At 46.7% G+C, this 17119-nt stretch overlaps 1 protein-coding gene across 1 annotated transcript in view; it reads right to left on the reverse strand.

The window, feature by feature from the left end:
- Positions 1 to 3851: 3851 nt before the first annotated feature.
- Positions 3852 to 17119, reverse strand: part of ANXA13 (annexin A13) — a 55876-nt gene continuing 42608 nt past the window's right edge. Inside the window, exons 6-12 of the mRNA XM_008689317.2 lie at positions 16980 to 17013; positions 16584 to 16663; positions 15914 to 15982; positions 15395 to 15496; positions 10841 to 10916; positions 7403 to 7515; positions 3852 to 4410 (exon numbers count right to left, since the gene is read on the reverse strand). Of these exons, the coding sequence (XP_008687539.1) occupies positions 4291 to 4410; positions 7403 to 7515; positions 10841 to 10916; positions 15395 to 15496; positions 15914 to 15982; positions 16584 to 16663; positions 16980 to 17013 (594 nt within the window). The 3' untranslated portion in view covers positions 3852 to 4290. The remainder of the gene's footprint in view (positions 4411 to 7402; positions 7516 to 10840; positions 10917 to 15394; positions 15497 to 15913; positions 15983 to 16583; positions 16664 to 16979; positions 17014 to 17119) is intronic.

The following is a 17119-nucleotide window of genomic DNA, read 5'->3' on the forward strand; positions in this document are numbered from 1 at the left end:
GCTTATCTAGTTTCTGGGGGCTTATCTGAGGCATTTTTATTGGCTGTAATGTGTCTAAGAAATAGTTTGCAGCCCGAGGGAGTCTTGTGCGTTGGGATCTTGCTGCTGGAGGAGTCAGACTCTGCTGTGCGGGGGCAGGGACACATTGCCCTGTGCGTGAGGAGGGCAGAGTCTCTCAGGGGCTGTCACGACGGGCTTACGTCTTCCTGCAGGCAACCTGGGTAGCCCTCCTCTGCTTCCTTGTGCTTCTTCGCCATCTACCTCCTTGAATGTGACAAAACCTCTGTCTCATCTTCTGGACTATTAGTCCCATCTCCTTTTTCCTTTCATCTTTACTTTCAGAGACTCTCCTAAGGATAGACTTGCAAGGATTGATTATGTGGCTCTGTGGGGGTGCCCAGAGGAGAAGCACTTAAAATGTTTAGAAGAAGAAGCTGGTAACAAGGCGTTTTGTCCCGGGAGGAGGGGAAAAGTCTCTTGAATGGCCCTTCATAGGTAAAAGAGGTTCCTTGGAGTTCCCGGACCAGCCCCTCTGGTAGCGCTGTGCACATTAGCAGAAGGCGCCCTCTCTGGCTGCAGCCCCTCAGGCAAAATGTGATGGGGAAGTTAGAGCTGGATTTGAGGTCCCCAACATCCCCTGAGCCAGGCAGCCTTGTGCAGTAGACAATATACACAACTATTCATCGTGACCCTGAAACGTACTGTAGGTAGTAACCCAGTGTGGGGGGAAGGGTGTTTGGGATAATCACTTCTTATGTGAGTACCTGGAGACGTGGTGCAAATTGTCTTCGGAGTCTTCTGGAAGAAATGAGTTAAGGTCTACCCCACGTGGAGTGCTGGACTTGGCTCCTATTTGTTCATGAGATTCAATTATTAATTTTCAGGAATTTTATGAGTTTTATGAAACCTAGTGGTTATTAAAAATTAAAGTATACAAACTTACAATTAAATTATATTGATACAAATGTGGTGAAAACTCCAAATTCATGACTTCCTAATTATTTGCTACATTTTCCTATCGTCTATGCTCTTGAAGTTATTTACATCTATTGTATCTGTATGGTGGAGATCATGCATACTGGTGTGCTACTGCTTAACTTTTCCCGACCCCATGTTCAGTGACATCATGTCAATGGCTTGAAATTGACCATGATGAGAGGAGATGGAAATGGAAATCAACAAATGCTACAGATCAGCTCCCACTCTCCCAGAAATGGGAAAAGCAGGGGAGATGGGCTGGGACCCACAAATGTTAGGGGTGGGCCTGCATGCAGGGAACCATTTGGGACTCCCAGAGCTCCTGAGAGGAATTAGGAGGAGGCTGGAGCTCCCACAGTTGGCCGGCGCCTCCCTCTGCTCCTCAGCGGAACATCAGCTTCTGCTGTGGTTCACTAGGGCAAGCGCCCCAAGGTCTATGTTACCCACCCGTCCAGGTGACTCGGGCTGGGTGAGCAGTGTCATGGAGCCCAATCAGGGACTGGCACTGAATTTCATGGGGTAACCACATGCACCCATGGGATCTGCTCCTTCCGATGCAGCCCTGCAGGGGGGTTGCAGACCCCTCCCCATCTAGCCGAACATCTGGGGAGGAGCTGTGGCTCAGGAGTAGGAGGAGGCGTGGGGGGACAGGGCTGCTCAGTAGCAGGGTGGCAAGGTAGTAGTGTTGCTCTCCCCTCTCTCTTCCTTCTCTAACTTTGTCTCTTTCTCCCCTGGGCCTGCTGCACAGGCAGGCCCTGCCCTCGGAGGACTGAGGGAACACGGGGCTTGGGGAGTGGTGAGGTGGGACCTGTGCAGGGCAGGGGTGTGTGGAGAGGAAAAGCGGGAATTTCCTGGCCTGCCATGGGGTGGGACATTCCTGGGACAGACCAGACCAGCGCTCTCCCGAGGCAGCCGGCAGTCAAGCACACAGGAGCGGGCCTCTGCTTGTGGGCGGTGAGCGACATTCGGCAGCCACCGGGAGAGGTACCTGCTGTCTTGCTCAGTAAAGTTTTGGAGAAAGTACTCGTGGACCCGAGCTAGTGTGGCAAAGGGCTCAGGCATTAGAGTTAGAAGAACCTGGGGTTGATTTCCAGCATTTCCCGTGTGAGACTTTGAGCAGATAATGACTTTGCTTCTCGAGAAGTCTGGCTCAGCCTGTTTCATAGCCTGTGAAGTAACCTTCCTGCTCTTCCCTGTGTGAGGGATGGCCTTCAACAATCTCAAACAGTGGCTGTGGTTAATAGATCTCCTTTCATTCTGTTGGTTTGTTTTTCTATGCTTCCTGTGAGCTCAGATCCCAAGAACTGGTTGTCTTGTTTCTGTTTTTAAAAGCAAAGGCCAGCTTTGGCAACAAATAAGTAAACATGAGTATGATCTGTCACTGAGCTTGGCTCTAGAAAGCCTTTTTATGTGTTGAAGCTCGTAATGACAACAATGACTGTTAGATAAACCAGTGTGTGGAGGACACAGATGTTAACTGTGTTAACTCAATGTGTCAGTCATCATTTTATAGCCACTAGAGAGACACGCCATGACATATACCTTGATACTGGGAGTTTGGCCTATTTGCTGTGTGTCGATTACACCACCAAGTCAATGGCCAAGGCCCAAATCTGATCACGTTTCTCACTCCCTTAAACATCTCCAGTGACCCCCCCCCCAATGCCCAAAGGACTGAGCCCACGCTTGGCAGGCAAAACCTTGCTAATGTGATCCAAACATACTTTTCAACGGCTTCATGGCCTGTCTCCCCAACCCTCTCCTTCCTGTCACCGCATCTGTGCCCAGGAGAATGGATTTCACCACTTCCTGAACATATCCTGCTCTCTCATGCTTCTGGGCCTCTGCTTTTGCCCTTCTTTGTTTCTCTGGAGAACTTTCAAATATTCTTCAAAACCCAGCACACGTGCATCTCTGTGAGGCACTCCCCAGTTCCTACAGGCAGAGCTGTGCGTTCCCTCTTTTTGCTCATGGGCAGAGAGCTGTGCCTGAATTACTTCGCTTATAGCACTCTGCTGAATACAGAGGCGTGAGTCTACGTTACTGGCCTGGGAATGAACTCTTCAGTTTCCTCAACTGATAAATGGGAGTAATAGTGACCTCATAGGGCTGTTGAGAGGATTAAACATGAAAGTGTGCTTCCGAGCAGGGCCTGACACCAATAATCCCCCAGTGAACGATAACTGTAATGATTGGATCAAAGCGCCCATGTTCTCTTGACAGACCCCTCTAGGTCTAGTAACAGATGGCAAGGAGACAAACATTTGGAACAGAGATTCTATTGGTGTGGGACCAATCCATCTGAGAGTCAGACCACTGACCTTGATCTTGTTGGCACTATGCCCAGCCTAATTGTATCTGAAGATCGGATGTAAGCATCAAGTGAGTTAAAAGTCTAGGGCAGCAAGAACCATTTATACCAGGTAGCAGATGAGTGAATTTTACCCCAGTTACATTTCACATGGACACTTCAGTTGTTTCCTTGCTGCTAGCCTTGATTGCTGTCTTCGGTGATCATTAATAAAAGTTATTATTTGCATTTCTCACATATGTTTGAATTTCACAAGTCTTATATTTCTGGGACAAGAGCCAAAACTAATCAACCCAGTCTTTAGAAAAGCAGCTGATGGGGGCATAACCCACTTTAATTACCATTGAGGATTTAAAATTGGACACACAGAAGGAAAAAAATTTTTAAAGATTTTATTTCTTTATTTGAAAGAGAGCGAGAGAGCGAGAGCATGCACAAGTGGGGTGGGTGGGGAGGGGCAGAGGGAGAGTGAGAAACAGACTCCCTGCTGAGCAGGGAGCCCGACACGGGGCTTGGTCCCAGAACCCCAAGATCATGACCTGAGCCCAAGACAGATGCTTAACCGACTGAGCCACCCAGGTGCCCCCACAGAAGGGAAATGGATCAACTGGTTAATTTTGTCTTCCCTGTACCTTAACCATTCAGTCTTTACCACCTCTATGTGATACATATTCTTCTGAATGTTTTATTATGAGTGTAGTTTCCTTCATCAACAGCTAATTTCATTTGTGCTCTGAAAGCATTCAGTTCGCCACGCTAAAGGGAAGCCAAAGGGCAGCTCAGGAACTGCTAAGCCAGCTTTCAGGGTGACCTGCCCAAGCGTTTGGAGGCTGCTGCCCTTCACCTAAACAGCTTGGCCTGGCTACAGTAGTCAAGCTGCCAAGAAAATAAGCCAGGACTCTTGAGTACTTTACGTGCTGGAGTCACATTTACAAATCTGGTTTGAAATGGGCTCTTGACAAAGGTGGCTCCTCCCCGGGCTCCCACTCTTCTGGCTCGGTTCAGTGCAAGAGGGCCACCAGCAGCTTTTGGAAGTCCCCAGAGGTGTCCGAGCGAACCATGTCAGAGAGAGACTTCTGATACTTCTCTTGGAACTTTACTTTGATCCCCTGAAGGTCCACCTGTAGGAGAAATGACAACAGCAATGAGGACAAGAACATTTATAGCGTGTTCACTGTGAATGCAGGCAGGTACTGTTCTGAAAACATTGTATTCATTTGCTCATTTCTGTCTCAAAACAACCCTTTGAAATAGGGGCTATTATTCTTATTCTATGAATGGGAAAAGGAAAGCACAGTCTCTCTCTCTATATATATATTTGTTATTATATATATTATTTATTTTTATTATTATATATTATATAATAGTTATATATTATAATATATAACATATTATAATTATTATATATAATATAATATATTATATAATAATATATAATATAAAATAATACATAAATAATATATATCATTTATTATTATATATTTATATATTATAAATAATATATATTTATATATTATATATTTTTATATATATCAGAAGAATATGTATCACATATATATTTATCCCAATATAAATTTACATATGAATACCAAAACTTGAACTTCATATGATTTTTATGTATTACAAAATATTTTCCTTTGAGTTTTTCACAGTCATTTAAAAATGAATCATTATTAGGTAGCAAGCCTGTACAAAAACAGGCAGGACTGCGGGCCACAATTTGCTGACCCTCGCTGAAGGGTTAAGAAAATTATCAATACGGAGATTTGAAATGAAGCTTTTTTTTTTTCCTCTTGTACCCTGGATCAGCAAGGCTATTAGGTCCAATCAACAAAATTCAAATGAATATCAATCTGTGGGACTTATTTTGAACCTAATTCATTGATAGCTTGGAAAACCTGGATCCTGGAGATGGGCAGAAGACTCAGAAGAAAAAGATTGCTCTGCTCCAAACACTCTTAGAACCTAGTAGGGGAGACAATACTTGCACCAGAAAAGATGTCAGTACAGAGAGAACACAGCATGTCTCATGAAAGAAGCACAGAGCTTTCTTTAACAAGGTGTTGTGTTCTTTTTTTGATTTATAAAAATTTAGACCCTATCGTGCATCCTAGACACATCCACAAACCATCCCTTGGGTTTCTGGTTCTTTTTCCTCCTGCCTCAATCGGAGGGATGAACTAAGGGGGAAAGAAGATGAGAGCAGAAGGCAGGAGAATGAGGGATGGTGCGAACTGGATGCTGAGCAGGAAGGAGACTCCAGCAGTGTGTCCCCTGCCCCCCTGGCTCCGCTACTTGGCTGGGGGAGGGGCAGGACAGTGGGAGTCAGTGGGGGTGGGGTGGGTGGGAAAGGGGACACTGGGGCTGTGTTCTAGTACCAAGAGGCTTTAGGGAATCGATTAGGGGATCCGGCCTGTGCATCTCATTGGGCCTGACGCATTCTGACAGAATGGTCCATATGCGGAAATGACCCAGGATATGTGGCCAATCCTAAATGGGACAGCATCTTGGAATGATCACTCCATGGCTCACGCGGCAGTGAACGTGCAGCCCCCGTGAGCCCTCCGAGGTGATCCAATACCCTGGGGTCTTTCAGAATCCCTGCCCTGCTCCATCGCGCCCCTGCTTCTTTGAGCCTCAGGATCTCGCGAGACTTTGGTGGGGTTGGGGGTTGAGTTGCTAAGGGACGGGGAGACAGACACCGCAGAGATCTGGAGAGAGAGGGCAGGAGAAAGCGAGAACTCAGGAGGGTGGCAGAGAGGCTAGGAAAGGGAAGGAGGGGGGATCAAGAGAAAGGGACTGGAAGCGAGAGAAAACTCTGAATAGTGGAGGAGGAGGAGAAATTCCAGGAATAGAAATGAAAACGAAAGAACGGTCCTGTTGCTAAGTTATATTTTAAAACGGTGTCAGATGTTAAGTACTATTTGTCAAAAGCCATGGGGCAGGATTTGGGTTGGGATCTCTCCCCCTTCAGTTAACAATTTTTTTGAGGGAAGATGTCTGTGGTTTTTCCAGGGCTCAGTTACACTTCATTCTGCAAGGCTTCTCCTACTGCGGACGAAATGCCATGTCCCCTTCACTTTGTCCCGCCTTCACTCTGGGGCCCTTGTTCCAAAGCATCCGCCGGGAATCTTGACAGCTGCTCCCAAGCTTTGGGCTCCTCATCACCCTCTTTCTTACACTCAGGCATTCTCGAAGTGAGGCGGTATCCCTGGCTGCTCCCAACAGGACAAAAGTGCATTCTTAAGAGGGCGAAAAGAACCTTAATCCTTTTATGTAAAAGTACATATGTATACACACACATACATAGAGAGAACATAACAGAATAAAGGAGGACACTTGAGGCAATGAGCACTGGGTGTTCTATGCAACTGATGAATCGCTAAACTCTATCTCTAAAACTAATCATATACTACATGTTAATTAATTGATTTTAAGTTAAAAAAGAACATACCAGAATATAGATGTATTTACGGAACAAAATATACACATACAGAACATTACAGCATATGTATGTAGAGAACAGAAACAGATACAGAGTCTATCTGTGGTGTTAATGTTTTGGGGGGAGTGGTGATGAGGAAAAAATGGGGTCCCAAAAAGTTCCTTAGTAGGATGATTGATAATTAAAAAAAAAAAAGTTTGAGAAAAATTGTCTTGTACTGACACGTCTTTTGTGCAAAACTGGGCTTCCGTGGTGTGCTCACTGATGGCCCAGCTGGGGAGCTGGCCGTCATTTGCTCATCGTCTCTGCTGCTGGGTGACCTCGTCTGCCGTCAACCTTCCAGTGTCTCTGTTTTTTGTCTTCCTTAAAATGGAGCCGAACGTGGCTGTGTTACCCAGAACGGCTTGGCCAGGTCCCCTCTGCACAGGCCACCAGCTCTCCGGAGGCACAGATGGCAAAAATAGAAGTGACTACCATTATTGTATTTTTATAAAAAGAAACAGATTGAAGCATGGCACAGTGTCTTCCACAAAGTCTGGGCAGGCAAGGGCTGTCTCTGTGTTACTTTTTCTGTAAATAGACCCTGAAGAGAAACTATTTGTGGATGACATCGGTGGTGGCCAAAAGAGAAGCGGCCGCCCGCGTCCTTGGAGTCGAGTGTGTCTTACCTCAGCCCTGGTCACGATGATGTGAATTAGTGTCTCCTCATCGGTGCCTGCACCCTTCATGGACTTGTACAGACGGTCAGCAAAATAGCCCTCTTGGTCCTTGGCGCACTGCACTGCGTGGGACGAAGGACAAGAGAAGGTGAGGCTTTTCCATGTTGTGTAACATGCAGACCCTCTGAAGGCACAGAGCTCGCCCAGAGTGTCACCTGGCTGGCCCTGGAGTGGACTCAACGGTGAGACAGATGTTTGAAAGGAGCCCGACTTCACCCTCTAATGGGATCTGGAAGATTCCCCTGGCTCAGGGCATCTGGGCTCTTCAACTAAGAACTGAGTCAAAACCCCTCCAGCGGCACCTCTGCTGGTCCCTGAAGACCCTTCAGAGGAGGAGGGACGCTGGGGCCACCCTGAGGCTCTCCCTGCCGAGTGAGTTCGTGATTCTTACCAGCAGAAGTAACTTTTCTTATCTAAATGAAATCTCTGATGCTGGTGTTGGGTTCAGAGGGGAAACACGGGTTGGCTGGCGACACTGCTGTCATAAAACTTCATAATCTTGAAGACTCACTCCGCTGGACTGTGGCCTACTTTCCGGGCTAAACAACCTTCCCGTCTTTTGTTTTTCCTCACTGGGTTTGCTTTGTGAGTCTCATCTCGGAATCTTTTCCAAGTGCCCCACATTCTTCTTGGTTCTCCATCTGGGCTGTGGCCGGATGGAATGTTTGATGCTGTCTACGGACCACCTTCCTGTGTTCCTGCTAGTTGCTCTTTTCTGGTCTTCCCCTGGCCTGCCAGCTTTGATGTAATCCACAGATTAGTGAAGCATAGCTCTGATTCACCAATCAGGCTAGAAAGCGCCGCTCTCCTCCTGGGGAGAGATCATTGTTCCTCTCCCCACCTCCCAGGGTCCTGTGGGCCCATTGTGACAAATGTTTTGGGGGAATGAACCCTTTACTCTTTAGCTGTTGACATTTACCTAGAACACTTCACATTTTTGGTGTTAGTGATTAATAACAAGGAATCCATTTAGTGTAAGCGTGAAATGTGCATCCTTAATATGTCCTGTAATGGGAACTCATGTTTCCAGGTAATTGCCTATATGACTGATGCTTATGAGCATTGGAAAGGAACAGGGTTAGGGAAGCAGTGCCTAGGTGGGGGGAGGGGTCTGTTTCTTTCTTTTACACTCTGTGTGGAATCTGCCAAAGTTTCAGTGGAAAAGAAAAGCCCAGCCTCAGGTGTCTGACCTCTTTATCCTAAAAACAATCCCAAAGCTGTTGGATTGGGGCAGTTGTGGGGAGAACCTGTCAATTTGGGGAGTAGCATACTGGAGACTTATTTAAGACCCTCCCCGGTGCAGGACTCATTGATTGTCCGCCTAATGTCCGGGTGTTCCAACCCTTCGTAGGGTCTTCTCCCCTGACATTCCTTCTTCCTGCTATTCTGGGAAGAGAATCCTCAACTTTTCTATTGTATACAGTCTACGCCTGGTGAATAACGTCTGTTGTTAGCAGCAGCAGGAATCCCTCAGGAGTTTGGATGGGGCTAGCCAGGGAAATGGTGGGGATAGCGCTGTGGCATGGAGCCAGCCACTGTGAGGAGAAGACAGCCCCTTGGGGGAGCTTGTACAAGTGTGGCTTCTGGCCCCCAAGCTTGGAGATTCTAACAGGTAACCTGGAATGGGGCCCAGGAAACTGTATTTTCTTGTATATCCCCGCAGATGATTTTGATGCCGGTGGTCCGTGGAGCCCACGGGAGGAGTGCTGCCCTAGAGGCTGCAAGGTTTAGCCATCAACTGGCATCTTCATGAGTCAGGTATGAATAGGGTGGGGCGTGTCTAGAAAAGAGAAGTCTGAAGTCACGTTCTACAATTTGTGTGCTTTATACTCGAGGTTGTTTCTAATCACTTCTAAGTTTGCTACCAGTGGAGTGCACCGAAGTCCTGCATTTCATGGTCCCCATCTCCAGGGACATGGCCTTTCCTTCCCCTGTGCCCTCTTTACTCTGGTTGTTTTTGTTTTTATCTTTACTGTAACCTAATCTGTTGGTTTGTGAGTATCCACCATGGACTGTAAGCTTTCTAGGAGCAGGAACTGGACCAATTTACCTCTGATCGCCACACCTAGCACGACCCCCAGCCTGGGTTAGGTGCTAACTAAATTTTAAAGAATGGCATGGCTTTATTAATAATAATAATAATAATTTTGATAGTGGTTTATTGCCATTAATACTTAATATTAATGAAGATTAATAGCATCTTCTGACTGAATTCTGGTATTTTCCTGATTTTATGGGCTGCAAGCACAGAAAGGATTTGGAGCTTCTAAGTCAGGCCATGAGTGGATCTCTCCATCCACTTAAGAGACTCATCTTGGAAGCCCTGAGGACAGTCGTCCATGTGTGTTCAGTGTGGGTCAGGAGTGACACTAGGGATGTTTCGGTCTCTGGACATCATAGTAGGGGTCCTACTAATTTGAATGCAAAAAGAGGATGGATTAAAAAAATCAATTGCTGACATTGTTCAAAAAATTGTTTTAAAACCCCCACAAAAAAACGAAACAAGAAGTTTGGCAGATAAAGCACATTTTTTAACTTCCAGGGCTGCTTTTTCGGTTCTTCCTCAGCTGGGGATCTGTCTTTCCATTTCTTGTGCTATTTGGGACGGTGCCCTCGACTCCTCACCGCAGGAGCATGCACAATGGACAATGCCTTCACTCCAGGGCTTGCGGAAAGGAAAAGGGGGCCTGCCAGACACAGCGCCACGCCCATCTTTCTGCTATTTCCTGCCTCTGGGCAACACCTGGAGAGAAGGTCGTGGTGTTTGCTTGGCACAGGAAAGGTCTGGTCTCCCTTCCCACTCTTGCTAAAGAGACCTCATTCATTCTAAATGTTGAAGGGAACCAAATGGAAAAGAACACCCTCAAGCCATCAGCATGTGCAAAAACTTGTTCGTGGACTGGAAACCTGGCTGAACCACATCGTGCTCCCTGAGACTAGACAATGGTCCCAGGCTGTTGACAGAGCTCTTGTGGACCCACCGTCTTAATGGGACTGTCGTGGATGCCATAGTGCATCCCCCAGATGCCCTCTTCACGACCGAGGCACTCATTCCAACTGTTGCCTGCTGGCTGCTCACAGCTGAGTCCCTCCCCAGGAATGGGTTGTAAATGCTCCCAGGGTACAGCTGGTGTCCACTGGTTGCTTGCTGAGGGGTGCAAAGAACTGGCCTCCTGGCCTCCTGGCCTCCTGGCTCCAGGGCTCCGTGGGCGACCAGCAGATCTCCCACTGCAGCTGCATCACGCTCGCTCTCTCCCTTACCCAGCGCTGCTTCGAGGTGTGGTTCCCAAAGTACTCCCTAAAATCTTCCCACACGCCAACCTCTGACTCCAAGTGTGATTGCAGGAAGCCCGACCTAAGGCAGGGACTTGCCCCAGTCTACTTTACCAAGAGTTAAGTAGGCCTTCTGCAGATCTCCTGACGTTTCTGCTTCAATGGCCTCTTCGATGTCTTTGTCGATGAGCTGGAGAGACAACCGAAGGCCAGTCGTTATTCCAGGCTTTGCTTTTGTCTTTGGTACTCTTGGGATCATTTCTCTACAAAAGGCATTGGACTCTTCCAGATTTGGTCATGTGGCTTGAAGGAACCTATCCGGCCCCGTGCCTTACATGGCTGGGGATGATAGCCCCCATTTGAATGGAGGCTCTCAGGGCTGATGACTTTTGACCTCTAGGGGGTCAGATTTGACCCCAGTGAGGACCACTCCCTGGCCTATATGCTCATCTGTAAAATTGGGAGTGGGAGAACAATGACTCTATACTGTAACAATAATTTTTTACATCTATAAAATAGTTTGGTTTCCCATGTGTTCTTAAAAGTCTTTTTGCTTCCAATTTTCTAGGAGGCTGTGGTGGTAATCATCTTACCCGTACCGTTCTCATCTCCCGTGTCCTGGGACTGGGGACTCAGCCACCCACAGTTTGGGTGAAATAGGAAGTAGAGGCTGTGAAGTTCATGATAAGGACTTGGTCTAATGTTTCGGATAGAGTGGGGCTGTATGGGCTGGGGCCAGGGGCTGACTATGTCAAAATGCCACTTTCCTTCACTCCAGGGTGATTCCAGCTGATCCTATATTCACCGCCGGCTCACATATCACTCTGCACAGCATTCCACGTTAGGTTTCTTTCCAAATATTTACAGAAGCTGAAGTTCAGAGTAGAGGGTGACTATGTTTCATGCAAGGACCACCTGGGCCGAACTCAGCGCAGGCACATAGAGAAAGGAGGGCTCTTTGTTGGGTTTGGGGAAATGCAGTTAAGCATTAAGAATACTGAAACTTCTTTCTTAGAAATTGTTTTTTGAGGGTATGACAGAATTGTGGTTCCATAAATAATTGGAGCCTTTGGGGACACACCAGTGGAGTGTATGTAGCTTATTCTGAAAACACAAGTGGATAAAATATTCTTTGCAATGCAAGCACAGTAGATGTGGGGGAGGGGAGGAGGGTCGAGATTTAATGCGGCTCTGTTGCTTGATCTCCTTGTCACGGTTTGACATCTAGAGGTCTGGTGTGGGTAATGGACCTAGACGATGGGGATTGGCTGGGGGCTTTTAGTCCTGTCCCTTCCTTAGCTGTTCCCAGCCTCTCTTGGGTTTGATGTGGGAGCTGGTATTTCCAAAGGGACTGGTCTCACTTTCCCACGAACAGAGTTCTTGTTCTGTAGGCTGAGATTGCGTTTCAAGAGGACATCTTGTTCACACAGGTCTGCATTTACTAAAAAAATAATCCTCACATTAAAGCGCTTTCTGTTTCTATTGTTAACCCTGGGCCAGAATAGTGCACTAAATTTTCTGTAGGATCTCAGTCTGTACAACAGATCAAAGCAGGGAAGCAGCTGTTCTGGGGAGGTGGGAGAGGGCTTCCCTACGCCAGCCCTAGGCTGTATTGCTAGGTTTCCGCTATCTCCGTCTTTTCGTCACACAACACCAGGGGGCACTGTTCACAGTGCCCCCTCTTCTCTACCTCTCTCCTGCCTACAGCCCCCTCCTGGGAGCTACCAAGGCACCTCCAGGGGCTCCACGGAGGAAATGGAAAACAATGGACTGGCCCAAGCTATTGTGATCGCCTTTGCAAATGGCAGGCTTTTTACTGCAGTTACTGGAATACTTAATTCTTAGGGGGCTCTTTAGACAGATCAGGTTTTCTGATCTTAGTACAAAACACATCGCCGGGGTGGATTCCAGACAAGCCTCAAAGGCCTCTAGTTACCAGTAGCTCTGCCTGTGGGGAGACTATTAGAAGAATAGGGGAGACATTTCTTTCCTTTAAAACCGATTCACCCAAAGAGACAGCATTCCCACAGCAGAACCCTATGCCCTCTGGCTTGGGCCTCAGTGGTTACAGGGCTAAAGGCTCTGGAACAAGCTTCGAAACACATAAAGGTGAGGGGAGAAGTGGTGACAGGTGTGGTGGGGACACAGTGCGCCTGGGCTGTTGGGAATGTGTACCTACAATTTATATTGAGCCCTGTTAGAGACTTACTTTAGCTTTTTTTTTTTTTTGAAGATTTTATTTGTTTATTTGAGAGAGAGCATGAGAGAGCACAAGCGGGGGGAGGAGCAGAGGAAGAGGGAGAAGCAGACTCCCCACCGAGCAGGGAGCCTGATGATGTGGTTTTCGGGATTCGATCCCAGGACCTGGGATCATGACCTGGGCCAAAGGCGGATGCTCAACCGACTGAGGAGGGGAGCCACCGACTGAGGCCGACTGAGCCACCCAGATGCCCATTACTTCAGCTTTTAACTACACAGCCTTTCATGTTCGGTCAGCTTTGGGACTGTGATGTTCTCGTGTGGCGTAGCAGAGCTGGGGAAGTTCAATTGCTTGGTCGGGATTTCTGAGCACGTCAGTAGTTAAGGCTCACGCTTGGAGGGCAAATAAAGGGTAAAGCCCTTTGCCAAGTAAAACCCTATGCCAAAATAAAAACGCAACTCTATGCCGGGACAACCTATGCCACATAATATAATCCTGTGATCTCATGCTAGCAATTTATTGCTTTTAGCCTGAGACCCATGTGAAAACTTATGAACCAGGGTCTTGAGATCAGGGTGAACTCACAAAAATCAATGATAAAGATCAAGACGAATGATGTTCTGGGAAAGCTTTTGGAATGATGAGTAGGTAGTATTTTAGAGCTAGTTTCATGTAAAGAATCATTAAATCAATAAATTATCTTATTGTCCATTTGAGCTTTATTGGACACTGTTGGTTCACATTCGGAGAAAATTAACAGTCGCCTATGTTTACTGAGCACCTACTGCATGCCAGGTACTAAGCACTTTACTTCTATTACCTCATTAATTAATTACTAAGCCTATGAAGTAGGTACCGTTATTATCCCTGTTTTACAGTTGGGGAAACTGAGGCATAGAATCCTTAATAACTGGCCCAAGGTCATATGGCTAGTAGTCTAGAGCAGACCTTTTAAATTTTAACATGCGCCAGAATCACCTGGAAGACTTGTTGAAACATACATTGTAGGACCCAAACTCCAGAGAATCTGATTTAGGTCAAAGGTGGGGCTGAGAATTCTCTCTCTTTAAGTAAGAGAATTCTCATTTTTAACATGTTCTCAAGTGATACCGATGCTGCTGTTTGGGGATTAATTTTGAGATCAATCGGCCTGAAGAGTATCCTTGCAGGTGATCAGTAGTTCACACACCCACACACACATTCACATGCTCACATGTATGTGTGTTTCTATAGTCATCACCAACGGCAGCCATCCCCAGAAACTCCATCCACATCCCCAGCCATGTGGGAAGAGGGTGTAGGTCATGGAGAAGGCTTCCAGCTCAGAGTCTACACATTCCAGGAGCAGAGGCCAAGGGAGTGCAGGGTCAGCTGGCTTTGATCATGACTCCGGGCACGATTTGAAAGCAGAGGGCCCTCAAGGCTTATATACAGTAATGATAAAATTCCTAAGCTTTATTGTCTTTTCATCTGCTGGCAACACATAGGAAACACTATTTCGAGTGAGGAGAAGCCAGCTCCGGCCGAGGTAGAGGCTCGGGCTGGGGAACCTTGCCGTTCTCATCCACTCTCTGCTACCGGCTTGCTGTGTGGTCCTGGTAAGTTACAGATGGCGCCTTACTCATAACAGACGTTCCTTGTCCAGTTGTAGGTAACAATGGCTGCTCAGCCTACATTATCGTTCCTGTATTGTTGTGCCATTGAAATGAGATACAGGGCACAGAAGTGCTTTGAATAGTTAAAAGCACTCTGCAAATATAAAATGGGAGACAAAAAAATCTGATACTCCACAAAAGCCTTCTTGCAATTAAAGACTGATTTTCAGGGCAGGACTTGCCACGAAATGCCTTAAAATAACAACTCATCTTCTTGGCTTAAAGTTATCATTAGGTAAAACATAATTGTACAAAAGTAATTTATATGCGTCTTTTCAGGAGTGTATCTCTGAGGTATATGACATCTGTCGTGGGAGTGGTAGGCACCTTGTTAGCCCAGCTCTAAATTGGAATAATAATGAGAGTATTCGTGTGCTTTCCACATGCCAGGTACTATTCTGAGCCTTTTACATGTATCTTATTTAACTCTTGAAACAACCGTAAGAGGCTGTGATGATAAAGATTATGGTCCTTGTTTTACAAATGAGGACAGAGAGGTTAGGTCACCAGCCAGTGATAGGACCGGGACTTGAACTGGAAGCTGACTCTAGGGCTTTGATCCTCAACTTGGCTCTCCTCTGCTTTTCTAGTCTCTGTTGTAAAGCAGGGTTTCCCGACCTTGGCACAAGTGACAGCCTCAAATGTTTCCAGACGTTATCGAATGCTCCTTGAGTTGGGGGAGAAGCAAAATCACTTCTGATTAAGCACGGATGTTGTCAAAGACCCCCATCGTTCCTGATGCCTGCTCTTGACTTCTTTTGGAAACAAGCAGCTTTAGCGTGAACTCCATTACCCTAGTACTTGTTTACTTACAATTTGGTAGGCTTGGAAGGTGGCTCTTAACTGCTTGTGGCTCCTCTTGGCCAGGACTTCATTGAAGGCGAGCTCGTCAGTGCCCCAGCGGCCTTCCCCTGCCTTGTGGGCCAAATGCAAACATTTTGAAGAAAGCCTTTTGCAGAAAGACGGACTATCCTGTTCTGTGACCAGACCTCACTTGCAGGAAATTATAAAATATGCACTGACTAGAAGTCAAATCGATCGACTAAGTGCTTGAAGCTGCTGCCCGCGAGTAACGTTCACATATTTCTTATATTATTTATGCCCTCCCTTGTTCCAAAATGGATCTGGAGTGGTCAACTCTGGAGCGCAAGAGGAGGAACAATTCTTACAGGTTCACGAAGACCGTGTCAATGAGAAAATAATCTAAAGATCATAGTTATTTCTCAAGTAACTCCCATTTTCATGAAATAAAGAAACGTTTGTTGAAAATAGCGCTAAGAAGTTTGAAAAGAGAAAAAGAATTTGCTGAGACTGGCACGTGTGCGCACTTACTTCATACAGATCTTTGGCGTCCTGACCAGCTAGATCTTTGTCCACGTCATCCCCTTCATCACGATTAGCCTAGAAAAATGGACACATTGTTATTAACTTGAGCTCCTGCTTGACCACAGAAAACAAAAAGAGAAAGTCCTGGAAAGCTGGGGGTGATCTCAGGAGCCTGGCAAAGCCGCAATGCTGCTCTTTGCTGCCATCTTTAGGGCACGACTGATAAATAGAGTAGCTTCTGTGGCCGCGCTTGTGTCTTCTTTCTTGTAAAGCCAGGGTCACTCACAAACCCCAGGGACCTCGAAGCAGGCTGAAAGCAGCCTCCTGATGTCTCCTAGAGTGACTCCGTTGGAAAACTAATAGTCTTCCTTTCAAAATATCACATTTCACCTCTCGGAGGTTCCCGGTGTCGAAGAACCCCGAGACTTGGTCCTGGAAGGTCCTGGAAGTCTAACCTAAGCCCTTTGTGGCAGGCGGAATTCTAGGATAACCCCGAGCAGCCCAGCCCTTGTATGATCCCCTTCCCTTGAGTGGGGGTGAGACCTGCGAATATAAGCTGTCACCCCCATGATTATGTTATGTTAATATACAAAGGAGGTTTTTACAGATGTAATTAAGGTCTATAATTAGCTGAGTTGATCAAAAGAGATGTTCCCCTTGGTGGGCCTGATCTTACCTGTAGCAAGGACACCAGAATTTTTTTTAGGTTTCCACTTGTATCACCTTTGACATCTGATTCAAGGCTCCTGTCAAATACTTTGGAAGAAGAAAAAGGGAGGGGAGAAAGCAAATGATTTCGTTTCCCAGAGGTGTTTTGAAAGGAACATTCTTTTTTTAAAATTTATTTTATATTTTTAAGTTTTTATTATTTGAGAGAGAGCGAGCACAAGCAGGGGGAGCAGCAGGCAGAGGGAGAAGCAGGCTCCCCACTGAGCAGGGAGCCCAACATGCGGCCTGATCCCAGGACCCTGGGATCAGGACCTGAGCTGAAGGCAGGCGCTTCACCGACTGAGCCACCCAAGTGCCCCAAAGGAACATTCTTTACCCAAAGTCAGCACAAAAAATCACTTACACCTTTGGTAGGCTTCCTTAATGGCGATGATCTCCTATGAAGGGTAACGAAAGAAAAATCATTACTCCAAGGTGGGGTTGGTCAGTAGGAGCCCCAGAGAGGGAAGCGGCCGGAGCCTGTCTCTGGACACAGGATGCCTC

The sequence above is a fragment of the Ursus maritimus genome, unplaced genomic scaffold (genome assembly GCF_017311325.1).
Source record: "Ursus maritimus isolate PB19 unplaced genomic scaffold, ASM1731132v1 scaffold_9, whole genome shotgun sequence".
Lineage (NCBI taxonomy): Eukaryota > Metazoa > Chordata > Mammalia > Carnivora > Ursidae > Ursus > Ursus maritimus.